Below are 22,741 nucleotides of genomic sequence, written 5' to 3'. Positions count from 1 at the left end.
TCTCTCTTTTCTCCACAAGTGATTTGAGAGGCTCGATGCTTGGCTATCACTCAGTGGGCTCATTTGCACTCCAGAGCCCGAGCATCATGCTTCTCTATTAAATAACGCAGACAAATTATCCTTTAAAGACACCAAGCAAATTGTCACTCCTCTTACATTAAACTCGGGAGGGGGTGGAGTGTGGAGGAAAGAGACAAAGGAGTTTATCGTTTTTATTCCTTGGGTGTTTTTTTTAAATTCCATGTGTATATTTTAATAATTGCTAAATCTATCATAACTGCATTTGCTTAAACTTTTTATTAACAAGCCCATGTAAATTTTTGATTTTTCGAATAGTTGAACATGCTGTTGTTTCTCTTTCCCTCTTATCAGTATAAATTTACCACAGAACATAATAATGTCTACAGTGTACAGGGTTATGTACATGAGTGTTTGTGTATATATGGATATGGTGTGTGGGTGGAAGATAGTCTAACATTTGTCTTGAGTTTCTGTGGAAGAGTTTCTCAAAAGCGGAAACCCAACAGGCTGTGCCTACAGTTCTAGATATTTGCACCTGGGACAAATGGGATGATATTGTGGTATGTGAGCTGAAGTTTATTTGTATATTTACATGCAATGTACATTTTTCTCCCTTTCCTCTATTTCATGTGTGTATCCTTAGGTTTAAAGCCCCCTTGGGTAGGAACTTGTGAAGCCTGCTCTTTGCAAAGTATCATGTAACAGATGGCCACATATAATAAGTAATGATAATATTTAATGCTAACAATTTTAATAAGATCTACAGAAATGTAGTAAACAGGCAGTAGCTAGCAATAGCATTTTTTACTTCCAGAGCATCCCACGGAGCCAGTCCAGGAGAATATCATGGTTGATGGTATAAAAATAACAGAGATCAAGCTGATGAAGCAATGCCACACTCCCTTTAGCCCTCTCCCAGTAAAGGCCATCCATTAGGGTGATCAAGGCTGATTTGTTCCCAAAAGCAGGTCTGAAACCAAACTGAAATGGGTCTAGATAATCAGTTTCATCTAAGCATGCCTGCAGCTGCACACCATAACCCTCTCAATCAACTTCCCAAGAAAGGTGTATTAGAAACCAGTTGATAGCCAGACTAGTAGGCACAGGGCGAACAATTTTAGGCATAGACACACTCCTGCCTTTTTCACAGCAGCAGACACCACCCTGACATTTAATGCTTGGATCCACCTAGCCATGCCCTTCTGGCTAAGTTTTATTATCACTGAGGAACTGAGCTCAAGTAAGTAGTTTTGACGCACAGCTGCAAGCAACTTGTCAACGTCCTCAGGCTGCATCAACTGAAGCTGATCCCACAAAGCCCAGCCAGTTGTGACATTAGACACCTCATATGGTTCTCTAGCAACTAGGGCATTAAGATCACTGCAAATCAGAGTGAAAGCTGACTAGCAGAGGATGAAGTGGCAGCAGCAAAATGGGCCTTCTTTGCTGCCTTTCCTGCCCTAACCAGTGTGTGGTTGGCTTCAGTGCAAGATTTTTGAGAGTGTTGTAGCTGCAAAAAATAAGTCCTGGAGAAGGGATGCAGTAATAAATTGGACTAAATTTGCCCACCTGTGTAGAACGGTGAGGTCCTTTGAGAAAAATCCCTTTGCCTTGGATCCATCCAACAGAGCCATAACAGCAGGGAATTCTGCTCATGTTGCTGCAGTCTTCTGTGTTGCATTCAGTGACCCTCCTGAATGGTTTTTTGAGGGGCGCAGGGGGCTCAGCAGGATGGAGGGGGCAGGAAATCCCCATTTCATTTCATTCTGCTTGTAGTTCTTCGGTTTCGATTTCAAGATATTACGTGTACTTTCCTTTCAGTTGTAGCTTGCCTTTTAACTTCCCTGAATGTTTCTTAAAAGTAACATTTAATGTATTAATTTTCTTATTGTAGGAGATCATTGAGTTCCCCATCCTGAAGCTAAATGGTCGGACAATGGAGATTGAATCCACCTTCCATATGTATGTGCAGCCAGTGGTCCATCCACAGCTCACACCTTTCTGCACAGAGGTAAAACACTTCATTTCCCTAGAGCTGAATATTTCTTGTTGCTGCAGTTTCCCTGCAGTTGCTGAAATCTTAGCTTATTGTTTGTTTTTATTAGTGCACTAGAATGCATTAGCTAGTTGCTGAGATACTTGTATCATTGAAGTAGTTTAGGGAGTTTGATTTTTACAAAGCTAAGATTGATAGCTGTAACTCATTTTCTAGCTCTCCTCATCATGGAGAAATGGTGGAAAATGTTTAGGCAGTTTCTAGTACAAGCTTTGCAACTATTGAGAATTTGCAGCAGGATCAGATTTGTACCTTAATCAGCTGTAGCCACTGACACTGGTTCAACATATTTCCCCCAGTTTCCTTATTGCCTTCCTGCCACTGTCCAGTTCCCATGCAAAAACTTCAGTTCAGCAGGAAGTAGTTTGTGCATTGATTAAATATGGCTGCCAAATTCAGGATGCATCTAGATGTACATAATTTTACCAGTGAGCCCACTCTGAAGTGCGTGTAAAATCATTTGCTCCAGACTAAACTCAGGGGAAACTGTTTTTCTAATGTTCAACAGAAGCTGGATTTGCATTGCATTGATTGGCTGGCTCTTGTGCCAATCATGAAGCCACTTTCCCCCTCTCCTTTCTTGGAGCATTTTTTTAAGAGTAAAAATAATGTTTAAAAAATTAAACCCTGGATTATGGTTTGCTGCAAGTTAGGAAAGGGAGAGGGAATTGCTACACATGAAAGGAAGAGAGGGGAGAGTGTATGCCATCAACTCTCCAGGCTAATTCATATAATGCTAAAACTTTGCTGGTAAGTCTGGTGTATTGGCTTCCTCACCAAAATAACCTAGTTATTTCCTAGTTTTAAAATGGAGAAGAAAAGAAGTTGTGGTACAGTGAAATATTCAAGACAAACTACTGTACATTATGCTCATAATCTATTCAGTGCTGGGATCCTGATACCTAGATTAACTTCTGTATCAAAAACAGCATTTGGAAATGGCATGGGGGAAAGGGGAGGCTATTGCTCTAATGTAAGCAGAAATTCTGCTTGCAATTTTCCATACAAAATGTGGCATTTTGAGCAGATGCATGCATGGTATCATTTCAACAGGTGCATGTCATGTCTTTGCATGTTACTATGATGGGACAAGGTGAACGTGGCCCAACTTCTCCCTTTTGTATGACATTCAAGGGTATTTAAATCCTTTCCCCTCTTCTGCCAGCGTTTCTAGCTGTCATGGTAGTGTCTAGTGTGGTGAATGATAGCATGGGCAGCAGGCTACACAGCTCCTGGGTCACCTAATGAGCCCCTTATTCTTCTGTTCCCCTGTGTATCCTCTCTCTCACCTCTTATTGTAAGCTTTTGTCTAAATAGCTGTGAACGGCAACCCTCCTCTGTGCTTTCCCCAAAGCACTGATTTTGCTAAATGCTGGTAAAAGGCTTTGTCTCTGCACCTCTACTTATAGACAGTAAGCTTTATAGGTCTTTTTGTCTGCACAGAAAGGCCAGGTCCGATTATCTGATGGTACGCCAGAGACAAGTGCTTATGTAATCAGCAAACTGTCTCAAGCTAGAAATACGATGGTGTACGAGATAAACACCAGAGGAAAATCCATGCTGTTGACATTGTCTTGAAGTGTGTCTGGTGTGCTGCCCTCTTCTGTCTTCGCCATTTCCATAAGGGAAAGCTGCAGGGCTTGCCAAGGCAAAGGGAAGCATATGTGGCAAATTGACTAATTGCACACCTTTATCCAAATTTCTGTGGAGTTATCTGAAAAATGTGACTTGTTGCCTGGAGCACCATGAGATCTATTTTACTGATGTGGAATTAAACAGAATTGTGAGTCTGGGCAAATGCTGGTTTTTTCCCTAGATAACCTAGCTGACAGGGCCAGAAATACTTTGTCAACAGAGGGAGCTAGAAGACATGGACCAACTTACATAGTTTCTTTTTTCCATACTACACTGTACTCTTCCACAATGGCCTGCGGTGTAAAGTGCTCAAATTCTGGCTACTATTAAAGCCAGGTGGGCAGACCGTAGGCGTTTTCTTCTTAGTCTGGGGTCATAATAGACATCTCAACTGGACTTGCAGGAACAGCCATGACATATACAGAATAGATTTGGATTCTGGTCCATGTCGCTCTATTCTTTGCAGTCCATTTTGGTTGTTGGAATTTTTTTCTCTCATAACACAGAAAAGGAATGAAAGAGGCATAGAACGGTTAACATACACACTTATTTTCCTTTTCAAGAGTATGTGAAGCCTGTAGGCATCTGCTATTACCTAATTAAACTATGGATTAATATTAAAACAGTTTCAAGAATGCAGCCTCTCTGACCCCCTCTCTTCTTCTTAAAATTCCACCTAATAATGACTTGATGAACTTCAGGAGTCCACCTAGAGGAACGTTGCATTCTGAAAATTAAAAATTTCCCCTAAAAGGTATATGCTACCATTCTAGGGATGTTACTGCAAGAAAATAATTTTCCATTATGAGCTGCTTATTCAGCTAGTCAGGTATTTGGTATTCATTAGATTCAATTACAGTTTAATTGGAGTTTAATCTTTATACACACACACACACACACACACACACACTCCAATGATAGCCAGCCAAAGAAACACAAGCGTGGAATCTTGCTTGGTGGTGCTGCACCATGTTTTCTATCTAATATTATTTATTATTTGTATAGCACCACCAGTGGCACTTACAACATAAAGAAATGGCAAGACACACATCCCTGAGGAGTCTACAGTCTAAATTTTGAATATTTGAGAACTGGCTTGTGGTTGTGGGAGAGGCAATAGAAGAGGGAGAGTCAAAATGAAGTTTCATGTACCTGGGCTTGGTTTCAGTTGGGAAACAGGACTGAAAGTGCTGGCTGGGGCTGATGGAGTCCAACAATATTGGGTGGACCACAGGTTCCCCATCCTAAAGACTGACCAGTTCACTTGCCTTATGTATCCCCACTATAGACTCAAACCACTTTACATTTAGTTGCATTAAACCAAAAAGAATAAATGGGGATAGAGAAGAATGTTGTGCACTGTAAGAGGGAAACAGAAGTTTTATAGCAAAAAAGAAATACAAATGCAAGTCTGGCCTTTGCTTAATTCTTAGAATAGAGGTTCAGTGACAATCTGGCTTTTCTGGGGTGCAAGTTATTATTTGCCTTTCACAATAAAACTGCTTGCTAAATAGATTTGATTATAGAAAGAAATTTCCCCATTATAAATCTACTAAAAAGTGTCAAATTGTGTGTTTATTTAGTGTTATTTATTTAAATTATTTATATTTTCCCTATTGAGATATAAATCCTACCAAGGCTGCTTACAAGTAACATTCAATTACATACTTTAAAAATACAATAAACAATACTATTAAAAACCCATCAGGATCCTGTGGGAAGGAAATAGTCCAGCTGCAGCAGCCTTCCTTCTACTCCTGGAATCCTTCCCACAGGGCACATGGTGGTAGATCACCCTGGTGGGATGGGGGGAGGGAAGTTGTGAAGAGTTTGTGTATGGAGTTTTTATTATTAAGCATCTCCCAATGGTACATAAGGATTAGGGTTTCCTGTATCAGAACAGAGGCCTGGGACTAACTTACCTCTGTGTTTTTGTCATCAGTTTGGTGTATTTTGTTAAGCAAAATGATCACCCCACCCTTTCACTCTAGGCCAGTGTTTCCCAACCGGTGTTCCGCGGCACACTAGTGTGCCGCGAGACGTTGCCTGGTGTGCCGTGGGAGGGAGGCGGGCGAGTCGGGCGGCGGGAGCGCAAGGCTTGCAGGCGGCAGCCGGCAGCACGGAGCACGGGGCGCCCTTCGGAGGCCGCCCCGTGCTCCGCGCTGGTGTTGGCCAGCCTTGCGCACCCGGGGGATCTCCCCCCAGGAGTGCAAGGCTTGCGGGCAGCAGCTGGCAGCGCGGAGCACGGGGCGCCCTTCGGAGGACGCCCCGTGCTCCGCGCTGGTGTCGGCAAGCCTTGCGCACCCGGGGGATCTCCCCCCGAGAGCGGAAGGCTTGCGGGCGGAAGCCGGCAGCACGGAGCATGGGGTGCCCTTTGGAGGACGCCCCGTGCTCCGCGCTGGTGTTGGCCAGCCTTGCGCACCCGGGGGATCTCCCCCCGAGAGCGCAAGGCTTGCGGGCGGCAGCTGGCAGCGCAGAGCGCGGGGCGCCCTTTGGAGGATGCCCCGTGCTCCGCGCTGGTGTTGGCCAGCCTTGCGCACCCGGGGGATCTCCCCCCGAGAGCGCAAGGCTTGCGGGCGGCAGCTGGCAGCGCGGAGCACGGGGCGCCCTTCAGAGGCGCCCTTCGGAGGATGCCCCGTGCTCCACGCTGGTGTCGGCAAGCCTTGCGCACCCGGGGGATCTCCCCCCGAGAGCGCAAGGCTTGCGGGCGGCAGCTGGCAGCGCGGAGCACGGGGCGCCCTTTGGAGGACGCCCCGTGCTCCGCGCTGGTGTTGGCCAGCCTTGCGCACCCGGGGGATCTCCCCCCGAGAGCGCAAGGCTTGCGGGCGGCAGCTGGCAGCGCGGAGCACGGGGCGCCCTTCGGAGGCGCCCTTCGGAGGATGCCCCGTGCTCCGCGCTGGTGTCGGCAAGCCTTGCGCACCCGGGGGATCTCCCCCCGAGAGCGGAAGGCTTGCGGGCGGAAGCCGGCAGCGCGGAGCACGGGGCGCCCTTCGGAGGACGCCCCGTGCTCCGCGCTGGTGTCGGCAAGCCTTGCGCACCCGGGGGATCTCCCCCCGAGAGCGGAAGGCTTGCGGGCGGAAGCCGGGAGCACGGGGCGCCCTTTGGAGGACGCCCCGTGCTCCGCGCTGGTGTTGGCCAGCCTTGCGCACCCGGGGGATCTCCCCCCGAGAGCGCAAGGCTTGCGGGCGGCAGCTGGCAGCGCAGAGCGCGGGGCGCCCTTTGGAGGACGCCCCGTGCTCCGCGCTCGTGTTGGCAAGCCTTGCGCACCCGGGGGCGCGTGGGGCGCCCTGAAACAGAGGGTTCCCCATGCTGTGGACTGTAGCCTGCCGCCCGACGCGCGGGGCGCCCTGAAGCAGAGCGCCCCTCGCGCCAGGCAGACATGGGCCAGCCCCACAAGCTCGGGGGACAGCGGGGAGGCGCAGCACCGCCACCCCACTGTTCCCCGACCTGGTTTTGGGGGGGGAAATAAAGGGGAAAAAATTTTCCTTTATTTCCCCCCCCCAAAAAAGTAGGTGCGTCCTATTTCATAATAAAGTAATTATAAAATACTTTCTTTGTGTTTATTTGATGCCTATTCAAGAGAGTTACTTTATATATAGTCAATATAGGCACACAGTTAATTTTTTAAACATTTTCTAATGGTGGTGTGCCTCGAGATTTTTTTCATGAAACAAGTGTGCCTTTGCCCAAAAAAGGTTGGGAAACACTGCTCTAGGCTATCACTGCTATAGAGTTATTGAGTTGTAGCCAATACTCTGCAAGTGAACAGCGGGACTTCCCCTTCAATGCCTCTCCTTGTGTACTCCCAGAATCAGCTTGCGAAGTCCCTCCAACCTTCTGGAGCAGATTTTGAGGTGGTGGGGGGCTGCAGGGGAGAGGAGGGGGAAGTTTCCTTGCATAAGTGGAAGTCTGCTGTGCAAGTGGAACAGCAGCATTGAACACAACCTTATGTTTCTGTCTTAACTATGAAAATTATTTGCTTCAGGCTTAATGTAGACCCATGGGTAATCTTCTTGAAATAACAGTGTAAGTATAAGGAGAGTACTGAGAATGATGTCTTTGCGGTTTTTAAAAATGCAAAGTATTCTTCTCAAATTAAATTTGCAAATGTCTATAAAATTGGAACGATAGCTTTGTATTCCTGTCTGATAATGTTTTGATACTTACTCCTCCATTCCATGGAAAGCAGCACCACTGATGCCCTGAGCACCTCACTTTTCCGGAGAGGTTTATTTATTTATTTATTTATTTATTTATTTATCTATCTATTTATGGTCCTTTTCTCTTGTGTTAATCACTAGTGTACGGGAGTGTCCAAAGACACCTTGGGCTGTAAAATGTAAATAAGGGATGCAGTAGGAATGGCACTAAAATGGCAGGCGTTTTACTTATTCTATTAAACTAGAGCACCAACTGCAGGGCTCCCCTAAGGTAAATATTTGATACTCTGAAGAAAGTATTCATATAGCTCTGTTGGTCCTGATATCATTGTATCATTACATGACAACTGTTCTTCTGTGACAAACAGCAAGGCTGTCGTCTCTTCTCTTCCATTCCCTAAAGCAGTAGTTTTCAACCAGTGTGCTGTGGCACCCTGGGGTGCCCTGAATGATAGTCAGGGGTGCCGTGGGCAACACTGGCTTCCGTCCTTCTTACCTTCCTTCCCTCCCTCCCTCCTCTGATGCCCTCTTGCGTCTCTGCCTTCCAAAGGCTTGCACAGGTGTTGCAGCAGCCTTGGCTACAAACTCCGCAGGCGAATGGTGCCTTGGAGCTGGTGAGGGGGTACTTCCCAGGCTTATGTGGGGCAGTGTGAGGAGGCACCTCTCTTTGGGGCAGGGGGGGCAGCTCAGAGACCAGGCATGGCAGCTGTGGCTGCCCATAAGACTCCCAAGGAGAGGGGAGAGGGGAGGAGGCTAAGGGAACACACCACAAGGGAGGGTGTTTGAAAAAGGGTGAGAAGCTGCCAGCTCTGCAGGCAAGGGGTGACATAACATGGCTCATGAGCCCCACAGGGGTGCTGCAGAAAGAATGTACTTTGGACTCAAAAAGCTTGAAAACCCCTGCCCTACCGTATGAGAAGCGAACTAGAGTGTAAGTAAAAGACACTGACTTGCTCAGAATCACAGTTTGAGGCTGAGAGAGTGCATGAACATGCATGTGGATCTGTTCCACAGTTTCGATGCCACAGTTGAAAAGGCTCTCTCTCATCCACCAACTGCACTTAGCAGTTGGTACATTGAGGAGGACACTGGACATACATCTTGAACAGGTTCATAGAATCACTGAAATGTGGCTCTGGAAAGGAAGCATGGATGTCATCTAGTCCAACACCTTGAATTGAAAGAGGAGGATCCTTCTGACTCATCCCCATGAATATGTCAGCTCTATTAGCTAAATTATTGTGCACAAGAAGAGAAGAGATGTGGGCAAGATTGATTGTGCCTGGGCAAGGAATAATTTTAGTTCTATGAATTTTGATAGATCAAACTGGTGAACCAGAGCCCCAGCCTGCAAGAGAAAGATACGGGCCCCAAATAAATCTCAGCTGAGAGAAAATGCTCTTCTAACCAAAGACCGTTCCTGTTATAACTGGGATAACTGTTGTGTTTGGGTCTCCAATAAGCTATTTCTCTTTAAAATCTCAAACTTAGCTGAGTGTGAAGCTTAGAACAGTATTCTTCCTTGCTTCGGGCAGATCTCTCATCTGGATTTCTATGAGTGCCAGTGCTTTGGTACCATCTATATGCAGCACAGCAGTATTTTGCAGTATCAATAAGAAGAGCAGGGAAAAAATCCATTCTTTTTAGTGTTATCACTGATTTCTTTGTTTTTGTTTTCTCCATTTCCTTTGTTTCAGCTGACTGGAATTATTCAAGCCATGGTGGATGGACAGCCCAGTCTCCAGCAAGTGCTTGAGGTAAGCCTAATAACCTTTAGTTCCTGACCTCTGACACCTCCTTTCCCTTCCCCCTTCCTCTTCCTGTGTATTGAACCACGTAATTTGACTATGATTACAGCTTCATTAGAATAACATTTGCTGTCACATCAGTGACATGCTGTTGAGAATATTGAACCATTGATCTGTCATTTCCAGCTGTTCTTGTCAAAGGTACTGACAGCATGTCCAGACTCCTGCCAGAAGTCATGAGGGGAGGTGTGTGTTGGGGGGACTCTCTTACAGGAGATGGTCTTCAGGGGTCAGCAATGTTGCATTAAGACAACTGCATGAAAGATGATAAATTAATGGACATATCTACTTAAATACTCAGTAATAAACAGAAAGAATAGTGCCCATGAAATCTTGTCTGTGAGGGTCCTGAATGCTGGAGATAATCTTAATAGTGCCATCTGCTTAATGTTGAATTCCTGCCGCATTTAAGGCTTAATTAGCTGAAAGTACTTTTACAATCAATAGCTTTTGTTGTTTGGCATCTATGGATGGAGTCCTCCAGGAGGGAGAGCCTATTCTGACTGCAGCTCGATGTGTTGCTCCCATCAGGATTTGTGCCTAATGGTTCTTAATCAAAACAATTGTAACCACAGCTAGTGTAAGGAAATCTGATTAGAGGTTAAAGTTGTGCTCTCTTGCTTCAGGGGTAGCTTTAAATTGCCTGAGTGAGGCAAAAGGGGACAGCTATGAATCCCTGGATGCTATTCAGTTGTGAGTCTTCCTCCTGACTGCATTAGAAGCAGCCTCAGCTGGCCTGGATAAGAAGACTTTTCTTCCGCTCTTTGCTCAAAAACTTCCCCTGACAGGTGGAATGTACTTTCATAGTTTACTACTCTTTGGGTCTCCTTTCTGTGGTTAGGGCCACCAGCGAGACCCTGAAGTCCCATTAAATATAAGACAAGTGAAGAAATTTGCATAGGGTGCTCAGTATGAGACAATTATATTTTACAAGTCCATCCAGAAGGGTGGAGCTACTGAGTAACGTTGGCACTTGAAGAATTGCAGCTCCAGCAAAGGGTTGATACACCCTGCTGAGAACATGAGAATCTGTCCTATATTTAGTCAGACCGATGGACAATCTAGATCACTATTGCCTAAAATGACTGGCAGTGACTCTACAGGGTTTCAGACAGGAGTCTTTGCTACCTGTATCTGGAGGTGTCAAGAATGTGCCTGGGATCTTTTCTTTTTGGTATTCGTTCATTTAATTAAATTTGTACACCACTCAAGCAAAATACCTCCAAGTTATTAACAAGAGATAAACATTAAAAACAAGCTACATTACAAAATGTAAACTAAAATCAGTAATTTTAAAACAATTATGCGTACTAAAATCACCTGTTAAAATTGCATGTTAAAATTAAATTCGTGGTGAGCATAATGAAACACAGGTTTTTTTTAAGCAGGCACGGAAAACAATATAGTGAAAGTACCTGTTATTTTAATGCCCTGCATGGTTCCTTGTGTCTTTCCAGTGCTCCTACTATATAGCCTGTTCCCATGTTATCGGTCCCTTTTGATCCCTGTGTCCTATCTGCTGTCCTTGTTTCATATTCTTGTACCACTTTTCTGCTTCTGGAAAGAGGAACATGTGTCCTTACACCTGTCTATTACAGAGAATAAATTGATATTTGTTAGAAGAATAAAACAGCGGAATAATTGTGTTTACAAGGTTATTTATTTGCAAGGCTTTCTCACTCCCTACTGATTTGGATAGGAACCCTTATTTTTCTACTCCGCTATTCCACATTAATTGCTTGATAGGTCTCCTTGGTTAAAGTCCAGCTTGTTCAGATCTGAACATGATTCTGTAAGCAATTGCTTAGGGTATGTTGAAAAAGGACCTTTTGTAACTGTTGATTTAACAAGCTATCTGTTTTATGGCGTGGGGAAGGCTATTCAAGACACACAGGAAATGGCCAAGTAATATTAAAATGTGACGGCCATTCTGTAAGCAGAAGTGTTGTGATTCCTGATAAGATCACCCCTTCTCTGGCCGCTTGATGTCTCCTATCAGAAATCTTCAAAGGTCCAAGCATACTTTCATAGAGATGAGGAGGGGAACAGAATGAGATGGGAGGGGGGACAGCCGTGTCGGATAAGATCACAATTTTCTTCTCTTGTGATTGTGAGGCTTATCAGCATTTAACTGTTGTGTCTCTTTTCCATGTCTCAGAAAGCTCATCTGTTTCTTTCAGAGGGTCGATGAGTGGATGGCAAAGGAAGGCCTCTTGGATCCCAGCGTCAAGTCGATTTTTGTAACCTGTGGAGACTGGGACTTGAAAGTAATGTGAGTATGGGATGGAGGATTATGCATTCACGCTATGAGCACTCTTGCCGCTACTCAATATTTCCTCCTGCGCTAGGATTTTCATGTATCTTCCTTATTTTGGCGAAGGGAAGTGTGTGCTACCATTTCTCCTATATCTTAACTTTCTAGGTAGCACACCCTTTTGGAAGTAAAATGTCTTCAAATGGTGTGGTACTGATACTTGTCTAGTAATGGTCATATCATGCCTGTCCCTCTCTCCCTCTGCCTCTGTGCCAGCACTTAGCCATCTCGGAGGGGACATTATGGAGCATGCCACATTTGGGAGTAAAGGTGGCACCCATCATTTCCTTGGTCAGATACACAAGATGCTGAGGTCCCCGCGTAGCCCTAGAAGTTGCATGCTTTGATGCATTCCTGCATCTCAGCATGTCAAAATAGTCCATATTGTAAACAGACGGAGTGCAGGATAATGGCAGGTGCATTTTTTCTTGAACTTGAACCACATTACTGTCTGTTTGAAGATCCTTTCTTTCAGAGATGATGACTAAGTTGAAGAGCAAGGAACTTTGTATTTCTTGCTTGAGAAAAGATGAATGTATAGGATTCATTTTTATCCCCCCCCAAATAAGACTGTCAGCAGGTTTAAAAGGGGATGGTCTTTCTCTACTTTCATATTGAAAGATATCAGCTTCTGTACATCAAAATTAAATTAAAACAATAGTTGTGATGCTGACATATATTTTAATCTGCATTGTTTGGGGCCTTATTAGCCAAGAGCTCTCTTTTCCTAGACACCTTCTATAGAAAATCAGCTACAGCACTTCACTTCAGTCAACAGCCATACAACTTAATACTGGAGGAACTGATACAGCTCCATGTCTTTGTAACTCCCTGACTTGGTCTGCCACAATTTTGTATTATTGAACTACACAAGGTGCCTGGCATTATACTGATGTAAAGGGGTTAAGAACATAATAAGAGCCTTGCAGGATCAGACCAAAAGCCAATCTAGCTGAGCTTCCTGTTTTCCACACTAGTCAAGCAGAAACTCATGGACATGAAAGCAAGGGTTCTCCCCTGCTCCTGTTCCTCAGCAACTTGTGTTCAGTATTCTTCCTCTGATCCTGTAGGCAGTATATAGCCATCATGACTTACAGTCCTTGATAGCTTTATCCTCTATAAATTTTACTAACCTCCTTTTAAAGCTATTCATGGCATACTCCATGTGGCATGTGAAAGTGTACTTCCTTTGTGGTCCTCTCATTCACACCCAGTGTGAAGAAGGATTTGAGACTTAGTGGCCAGCAGGAGACACCACAACCATTTTGAATCTGTTCAACTACAGTGGGTTATTATGTTCCTTAATTGAGTGCATGTACATAAAAGCCACTTATCCCTGTTTATCAGTAATATCTGGACAGACAGAAAGCACTGGGGCTCATGTGACCCGATCTTTGCCTCTCTAGCAGAGTGATGCCATTTATATTACAAGAAAAAGGTTGTGCACTTGACATATGCAGTGCTAACCTGACATCCACAACTTGTTAGCTGTGCTGCTTGGCTTTCAATCACACGTGAATTTCTACAAGTCATAAGAGGGCGTGCTGCCGGAGAGAATCTCTCATGCTTATTCTATTCAGCATTGAGAAGGATTCTTGAGCACTTACTTGCTTGGACTGATTACTAGTGCTAACTTTAAAAATTGGGGCTGAACTGACAGCAAAAGACCCAATGTGGAAAGAAAAGGTGTTGCTCTTTTTTAGACAAAATAATTACTTTTTTGTATTTGTTAGCAGAACAGTCTGTATCTGAGCCCTCTTTGAAGCCCTGTCTAGAGCCACCATAGATTGACCTTGTTGCAGAGATTTATCAGGGCTTAATTTCCTTTAAAGCATCAGTATGAGAAAATTCAGAATTTCACTGGCCTAAATATACATTATTTATCCCTACAAGTTACTCTACATCTTGTTTTGGCGTTAGAGCATCTGGCCCTAAATCTGCAACACAGAGTTACCTTTGTGGGCAAGTCAAGCCTTCCCTGACCTGATGCCATTCAGATGTTTTGGATTGCAATTTCCACCAATCCCAGCCACCTGTGCTGGTTGGGGCTGAGGAGAGTTGTAGTCCAAAATGTCTGAAGGTCACTTGATTGGTGAAGGTGAATGAAGGTGAGTTTCTCTTATGTGATGGATCAGTGTCCCTACAGGTGGCCAAGTGATCCCTTAGGTCATATCTATATAGCCTGTGTCTTTGGGATTAGGTAAGGAATTGTCATTGTATCAGTGCTGATTCTGGTACTCCATAAGGACATTTTTGTGTTTAATTCTTATCTTTTGCCTTTGTGTGCCTCCAGAATCATTGCCACCTTTCACCATCACTTCAGTCTTTATTGCAAAAATCTCAGATTGTTGTCGTGCATGCCTCCAAGCTTCCAGAATAAAATAAACATATATACCTTAGCTTGTTTACCTGCATCATTTGGAGTTGTTTACCTGGAGCATTTGGAGTTACATATTCTGGTTGTCAACTTTTTAGACTCCCTGGTAGTGAATCTTCTTTTGTTGTGTCCTGTCCACATTTTTATTTAGTTATTTAACCAAATTCATATATCACATGATCAGAAATGCTTCCAAAAAGGATGGAAGGTGCTGCTCAGCTGGAGCAGCTTGTCTAGTTTTTGTTGTCACATTTTAAGGGGGATACAAACAAAACTGGAAAGGATTTGAATGAGCATCAATGATGGTAAAGAGCTTGAAATGCATAAAAAACATAAAAGCTGAGTGAACTAGCTTTGCTGAGATTTATCAGGTCCATTTGCGCTTGTTTGCAAATAGAATGTGGAAGAGGCTGACATAGAGAAGAAAGACCAGAGTCATTAAATACAGAACAAGAAGCAATAGTTCAAGTGTGTGCAGGCCTATTTTAAGTTGGATACTTGGTTGGCAGGAGTGAGGGACTTCATTCTAAAACAGTTAAGCAATAGAGCTAGCTAGTTGAGGTGTATAATTCTATTATGGAAGCCTTACAAAATATATCTAGGACAAACATATCATACACTTCTATGATTCTGTGAGGGAAAAGAACTAATGAGGATTTTCCTTCCTGCAATGTGGATTTGAGGCCTCATGGCCAGCAGGAGACACCACAGATCCTTTTTGAGTTTGTTAACGTCATTCTTTGCGTATCTTCTACATGCATTTTCATTCATGTGGGAGAGGACATTCCATTGTAGCCTCAGAAGATGTTGTAAATGGCTCATCTCCCCCACCATGCATTTTATCTTATTTTTAAATGTTCTTTTACACAACAGTTTCAGAGGCTAATGCTTGGATGTTTCTGGTGCCAAGTGGGAAACCTGTGGTTTTGTGATTCCGGCTTCATGGAAGTAAGGGCTTCAGCAGCTACCTGTTAATGAACAGCCCGTCACTTTGTCCCAGTGGAGATGGGCTGCGGAAGCCTTAGTGCCATCACATCTGATTAGCAGCATGTTGGCGAACATGGCTTGAGCTTGAGTGAGAGAGCGCTTGCTGCCAGCCCTGACTCGTCTCATTTCCCCATTTACTTTTATCCATCACTATGAATGCTGAGGCTCCCTCCTGAACTAATTAAGTTTGCATGTGTTTAGACACATTGCCAAATAAGATTTAGCAAAGCAGAACTGAGCTACATCTCTTTTCAAATGGGATTGGTGAAGAGCTGATATGCTGCCTCAAGGACCAAAAGAGGCACAGTAGCTTGGATGTGCAGCATACCTCAGATGTATTCCTCAGCAAAGTTCAATTATATTCTAAGAGTGCACTGGAGGGAAGCTAACTCATATGTCATTATTGTGCAAAGGATAAACAGCTGTTTTGCTTATGATAGATGAGTGTGTGAGTTTTCAGGAATCATACTGGTTCAGATCCAGATTTTTTAAAAGTCAAAGGCCAGACTAGTATCAAATAAGTTGCAAAAATATGTGGCAGGTTAACAGGTATTAATCTTTTTATTCCAGATAATAACAGGAAAATTAAACGATATATTTCTGAAAATATATCTTCTGCACTTGAGGGAGCTCTCTATCTTGTGTTTCTCTTTAATGGGCATTTTAGTACAAGGAGCAAACATGTGGGTTTTTTTACAGTTCCAATTCATTGTTGGAATAAGAATCAGTGGCTCTTTCTCAGTACTTTCCATCCTCTTTCTTTCAGTGTTTCAGAAAAAAAATTCTAAGATTTTATCGCTTGTTGTTGCAGTGGGGGTGCTAACCTGTGACCCTTCATATATTGCTGAAGTATAGTTCCTAAATGCCCCAGCAAGCATGGCTGATAGGAAGAATGTGAGTTGTAGTTTAGCAGCATCCGAGGGGCGACATCCTGCACCTCACCTGGTAGGGGCACATGAAGATGGACCTGAAGAAAATCTGAAGTGTTAGGTAGGTATGTGTAGGGATAGAAAAAAAAGAGTTATTCAGTATCTTTCTCCTAAGCTTTGAAAGGCCCTAAAAGTAAATACCAACACTATTTTAACTCCTCCTAGAAACAGAACCGGTGAAGGCAGTGAAGTACTGGCTTGATGTGTTCAAATCATCTGGTCCCAGTTAGCAGTCTCATGGTCATATTCTGAATTAACTGGAGTTTCCAAACCATTTTCAAATGCATCTGGGGACCCAGTGCATTGCAGTAGTCCACACAGGAAGTTACCAGGTAATGGATAACTGAAGCAAGGCTGTTTCTGTTCCAGTAGATTCGTAGCTGGCATACTATCACATTATTTTGTTTAGCTTCAGGGTTCCAGGGTTCTTCATTAGATGTTGACAGCAGCGAGGCATAAGTGAATATCCAGTAGTGATGAGCTTAGGTCAGAATAGTATCATGGACCTGTTTGGAATACGTGGTGAGTTGTTGCCCAGAAGGCTCATTGTAACCCTGGGGTCAGAAACCAGGTGCTGATTCTGTACCCAACATGTGCATGGGAGGATTTCCTGACTCCCAGCCCCCACTGATCAGCAAGAATCGGATTGGCAAAAGGAAGACAGCTGTTTTCCTCCTGCTTACTAGCCTCCTTTCCTTGTTAAGATGCAATTTCTTTAACGAGGAAAAAGCCCCTGAGTGGGAACATCACCTTTCTGAAGGGTTGTCCTGACAAAGGCATTTCACATCAACGTAGTCTCATGTCAGGTTTGGCAAATACCGTCACTCATTCTAAAAACCTCCCCCCACTAAGGAAAAGAAAAGTCCATGCACCTGAGAGGAAATGAATTCTCCTCCACAGCTTGAATACATCATGACAGCAGTGGATCTAATGAGAGAGGGCCATTCATTCTGGGTGTTAGAGTTTCCTCCATCGATACAGAAATGCTATTAATTAAAAAGAAACTACCTGAAGCTCGAGATAAGAGGCACCAGACCTGCCAGGCTGAAATGTGTGAGTGGAGATTCAGCCTTGTTAAGCTTATGGGACCTTAGGCCTGAGAACAAGTGCTGTGGGAAGGGGATTCCAAGGAGCTACTTGAGAATGTGAAACTGCAAGGCAAAGCTTGGACTTGGGGTAAGCAGCTCATTCTTGGAAATCAGTGTAGCGTGGGATTTATAGCAAACTGTGATGTGTATTGTTTGTTATGAGCAGTGAATTGTGTATTTTTTGTTACAAACCACTGGGTCTTGCTTCCTTGGAGGGGCCAGATGAGGGAACTACCTCAGGCTTATTCACACCAGGCTTCCCTCTGAGTAAGCCTCCCTGTTCTGCCCTGTATCTCTGTGGAAAATCTCCCCGTTCCAACAGTATGGTGGGATGGCATTGTATTCTTTTTCTCTCTGCTCAAAGCAAACCAGCACCTGGTGAGTCATTCTTTCCTGTCTGCTATATCATTATATTGATGCATTGTGCTATATCCTGGATAATTCAGCCTGTCTAGCTTCATCATTACCATCCAGGAGAACCAGAAGTAGAGCATAGATATTTCAACCTTGTCTGATTTTCTGGAAGCAGATATAGAGGCTTGATCTCCACCCTGTTCATTCTGCTCTTATTCACAACCTGCATATAATATAAAAATAGTAGGCATCCCTGAGAAGGTCCTCCACACATACAAGGAACAGGCTGTCATACTGCACCCCATTTATATCATGAAGGAACTTCACTTTTGTGTTGACTTGGAGTAGCACCCAAGATAACTTAGTATAATAGTTGCCAAGCTGGGTCAGACTAGAGATCCATCTTCTGTCTGACAGAAGATGTCATTATCGCCACTGGCTTGACTGACTTCAAAGGGGGATTTGGCAAATGTGTCTGTAATGCCTATTAGCCATGATAGTTCAATGGAACCTACTTGTTACTGTGGGCAGCAGCAGAGGAAGGCTGTTGCCTTCACACTCTGCTTCTAGTGGGCTTTCCCAAAGCATCTCCATGACCATTATGGGAAAGAGTATGATGGGATGGACGAACCTTTAGTTTGATCCAAACAGACTATTAAGTACTGTTTGGGGCTGAGAATGAGAAGCAGAACAAGTCCCACCTGCAAAAGCTAAATTTCTAAGACATGAAAATGCGTATCTGATTATTTCCATGGCAGGAAAGGCTTGACTAATTCATTTCTCTCCAGGAAACTACTTGCTCAGAAGTTTTTATTTTGATAAGTGGTTAAAAAGCAAATGCTTGCTTTCTAATATGGTGATAAAGCATACTAGAAACATTTATAGCTCTTGGTGCATTTCTTGGGATGCACATTAGTGAATCCTTAGCAGTGAATTATACCATTGCTTAATTTGATTTTACTGTTTTTAATTTTCCCTTGTCCAAGTTTTACAAGAAGAGTTGGCGATGCCACGTTCAGAATATATCAAGAACAATGGAAAAGACAGAAGCTCTCTATTACAAGCTCAGAGAATAAACCACTTGACTTTCATAGATCCAAGGTCTTAAGTTACCAAACATGTTCTAGGTTTAAGTTATCTGAAGTCCAGTATTATGGTGGCACCCAGTAAGATCCATCTGCTTGCTGAAATCCATGTGTGCAGCAGGAATTCTGCTTTCTTTCCTTCACCTTCCAGTCTCCACCTGTGACTCCAAAATCTGTTCCGGAGATTTTGGAGGTATGCAACATGTTACAGACTGGAGGAGAAGGAGATATCATGTTGCATTTGCTCATGCTACACTGGACCTCACTATTAATACTGTCGACTCATGCACAGTTCTAATATCTTCTAGTGTGAGAGACTGCTTCCCGAGATGCTAATACTGGTGGATGTGTGACTTTTTAGGAATAGTGCTATTGTGCTTATTGCCCTGTATTCGTTGAGTGAGCGATTTTGCTCCTGAATCAAGAAATTTACATCTTAAAAATAACAACACAAACCTAACCAGTCACACAAATAAGTTACTTTGAATAATGCCAAGCAGTTAAAATTTCTGCCTAGAGAATTTGTCAGATCTCACAACTGATTACATGACAGGTGTAGCAATGGCGAATTAAGGGCAGGATTATGTGTATTCTGCAGTCAAGCCATGCAAATGCAGAATTCACAATCCTCTAAGAATCCTAGCAGATAGACCATTTTTCACATACTATTAAGCCAAATATTCTCTCTTTTTAAAAGTTAAGATATGCATGAGCAGTACGCAACTGCTGCAGACAGTCTCTTTTCTGCCCTTTAGCTCCTCCCTTCACGCAAACAACAGAACAAGATTCCTCACTTAATCATAGCTCCCCAATATGTGTGAATCTGGAAAGTATGGTTAGTGGCTTCAAAACAAGCCAGGATATTAAGCCATAGTTCAAAGTTGCTTGTCTTGAAATCATTAAACATTGTTTCTGTTCATACATGAATGGGAAACCATGGTTAAGTGCTGATCCTTGGCTTGTTTTTCCGAGTACATATAATACCTATGCTGCTACATCACATGCTTCACCATAAAAATTGCTGTCAGCATAATATGTTCTGGAATAAACAAGTAGAAGACCTATGTGTGTACTGTGTATGTACTGAATTCTGTTTCATCTGGCTATTGCTTTTATTTATTTAAAAAAAATTATACCCCACTTTTTGGGAGAATTTTTCTTCACAAAGTGGCTCACAACCAATTACCAACATGCAACATTGCAGAATTAAATTTTTACAAAATTTAGGCCATAACTTCCCCATTGGAGTTAAAACCGACAGAACATTAGTGGTATCCAACACAGTAGTTCAATTAGTGCAAGGACATTTGTTTGCACAGCGTAAATTTCCCTCCCTCCTCTCCCCATGCATCCGTTAAATCTGTTCTGGATTTTTTTGTGGTTGCTGTTCCTTGGGGGCCACAGTCTCATCTAGGACTACTTGTACAGCTGAATCTGGAGATGGTGACTTTCCAATCCACAGCACCTCCTCTTGTCTTGGTGGAGGGCTTCCACAACCTCCCGTGGGTAGACAGGTAGAAATGAATGCCATTTCGTTTTGGTGATACTTCAACTCAAACCCCTGGATGACTTTTCCCAGCAGATACATAAAGATATCAATGAATACAGGAGGCCAGATTGAACCTTTTGCAGGCAATGAGCTTTTTCTAAACCCCTGACTATTATTTTACCCCCAAATCTCTCACTCTTCAAGACAAAAGGAAACTTAAACTAGTTTTGTAATCCAAGCAACCACTTTCTCAGTCCTGTATTTTCTAATTTTATGGCTCTGCATGCTAACCTTTTCTGCTGCTTTCTTTTTCTTGCTTTGTTTGGGAATGGAGGGTTGTATGTCGAATCCTGCAAGTGTCTTCCTCCCCCCTTTCTCCCTCTCCCTGTGGTTTCTAGGAATTGGTTTTGGGTGAGATGCTTGTAACTAAGCCGTTCACGTAGGGATTACCTTGCTATGGACGGCAAACTTCAGCTTGTCTAATCTTCTATACACAAAGGGTAAGAGCTTCATCCCTGTATCTGAAGGGGTTGGTGGTGTGTTAGCTGAAAGCATAATGAGCTTTGACACAGTGTAAGTTGAGAGAGCACAGTGGTATTGGTTTGGAAATTAAGACCATGGGAATGAAGCCAGACAACAGTATCAAAAGGGATAGTAAAACGCTAAGAAAGGGGGCGAAACATAAGAGAAACTGATATCTAGGGTAGAATATTAGAGAGAGAGTGATTAGTTATTTAATAAAAATTAATTTATTACTCATAATTGGGGTGGGTGGTGGCATTGTCCTATTTTCTTGTCATTGAGACTGAGAAAAAGTATGCGGAGACTGGCAGTGATTGTACTACAGGGTAGCATAGCCATACAAAAGTCTGTAAAAGCTACTAGTCCATAAGCATTTATTTTATGTCACTGTGAGCATGCTTTTCTCCCTTAAAACTGTGATAAATGAAATAACAGCCCACTAACCCACACATGGGACGCGGGTGGCGCTGTGGGTTAAAGCCTCAGCGCCTAGGGCTTGCCGATCGAAAGGTCGGCGGTTCGAATCCCCGCGGCGGGGTGCGCTCCCGTTGTTCGGTCCCAGCGCCTGCCAACCTAGCAGTTCGAAAGCACCCTCGGGTGCAAGTAGATAAATAGGGACCGCTTACTAGCGGGAAGGTAAACGGCGTTTCCGTGTGCAGCTCTGGCTCGCCAGAGCAGCGATGTCACGCTGGCCACGTGACCCGGAAGTGTCTTCGGACAGCGCTGGCCCCTGGCCTCTTGAGTGAGATGGGCGCACAACCCCAGAGTCTGGCAAGACTGGCCCGTACGGGCAGGGGTACCTTTACCTTTACCTTTAACCCACACATACTGCATTAGTCATTTGTATTACACCAGCAGCAAGGGGAGTGAGTGAGGGTGAGGGGGTTTATTGTTTTGTTTTTGTTCTTATTTTTATTATGTGTTTTGTGTTTTTATCTTGCATTTTTGCTGTGAATCACCCTGAGATCATTGAATGGGCAGTATACAAATTTAATAAATAAGTCAATAAACCCTTTAGATATTTGAAGATGGCTGTAAGATCTCCTTTCAGTCTCTTCCTTCCCAGGCTAAATATACCCAACTCCCTCAACCATCCCTCAAAAGACTTGGTTTCCAGACCCTTGATCATCTTGTCCAGCTTGTCAACATTCTTCTTAAATTGTGGTGCCCAGAACTAGACACAGTACTCCAGGTGTAGTCTGACCAAGGCAGAATAGAGCGGTACTATTACTTCCTTTAATCAGGACATTATTCTGTTGATGCATGTTCCACATGAGGCCTAAGAAAATCAAGAAATAGGAAAGTTAGCTGATTAGATATTTTAAATTGATTTTTTCACCAGCTTTGTAATTGATTATTCATCAATTATATTTATATTTGCATATTGCCAAATATTCATATAGGGTTTTTTTGAGGTTATTGACCAACTTCCTTGCTTGATGATATTTTAATAAGCATGGGGAGACACAATCAGTTAGCATAGCGTTCTGCTGGATGATTTTTTGAGCGTAGGTTGGATTGTATACCTGCTGAAGCTTTCTGGACCATGATCGGGAAGAGAACTTACACTTTGGGTTTGCTGACACTGCATTCTGCCAAATGGACAGAGCTATTTCCTGAAAAATATACTGGGCTAAAGTGTAATAAAATACAATGTAAGGTGGTAGCTAGCATGCTATGTGATGCAGTGAATACTTGACAAGCTACAGAAAGGATGCCCTTAATTTGTATTTGGCATATGGGTCTTAAGTTGCCCAGATATGATCTGGATAATTCTTTCAGTGCGTCGGGTTAGGTAGATAATCTTGGAGCTCCTTTTCCATTCTGTTAGCTCTAGAGACCTGGAGTTTTTTTGTGTGATGCTGAAAACTCTAGGGCTCTATGTTCTTTGGCTGGCCAGGTTGTAACAAAATCGA

At 43.5% G+C, this 22,741-nt stretch overlaps 1 protein-coding gene across 2 annotated transcripts in view; it reads left to right on the top strand.

The window, feature by feature from the left end:
- The window catches only part of ERI3 (ERI1 exoribonuclease family member 3), a 196,595-nt gene that overhangs the window by 39,555 nt on the left and 134,299 nt on the right, over positions 1-22,741 (top strand). For both annotated transcript variants that reach the window (XM_081914781.1, XM_081914782.1), the window contains exons 3-5: positions 1,916-2,032; positions 9,570-9,629; positions 11,861-11,952. In XM_081914781.1, coding sequence (XP_081770907.1) covers positions 1,916-2,032; positions 9,570-9,629; positions 11,861-11,952 — 269 coding nt within the window. The remainder of the gene's footprint in view (positions 1-1,915; positions 2,033-9,569; positions 9,630-11,860; positions 11,953-22,741) is intronic.

Source organism: Podarcis melisellensis (genome assembly GCF_964234715.1).
Source record: "Podarcis melisellensis genome assembly, chromosome: 6".
Lineage (NCBI taxonomy): Eukaryota > Metazoa > Chordata > Lepidosauria > Squamata > Lacertidae > Podarcis > Podarcis melisellensis.
The sequence above is the reverse complement of the archived record's forward strand: the minus strand, read 5'-3'. Positions and strand labels throughout refer to the sequence as shown.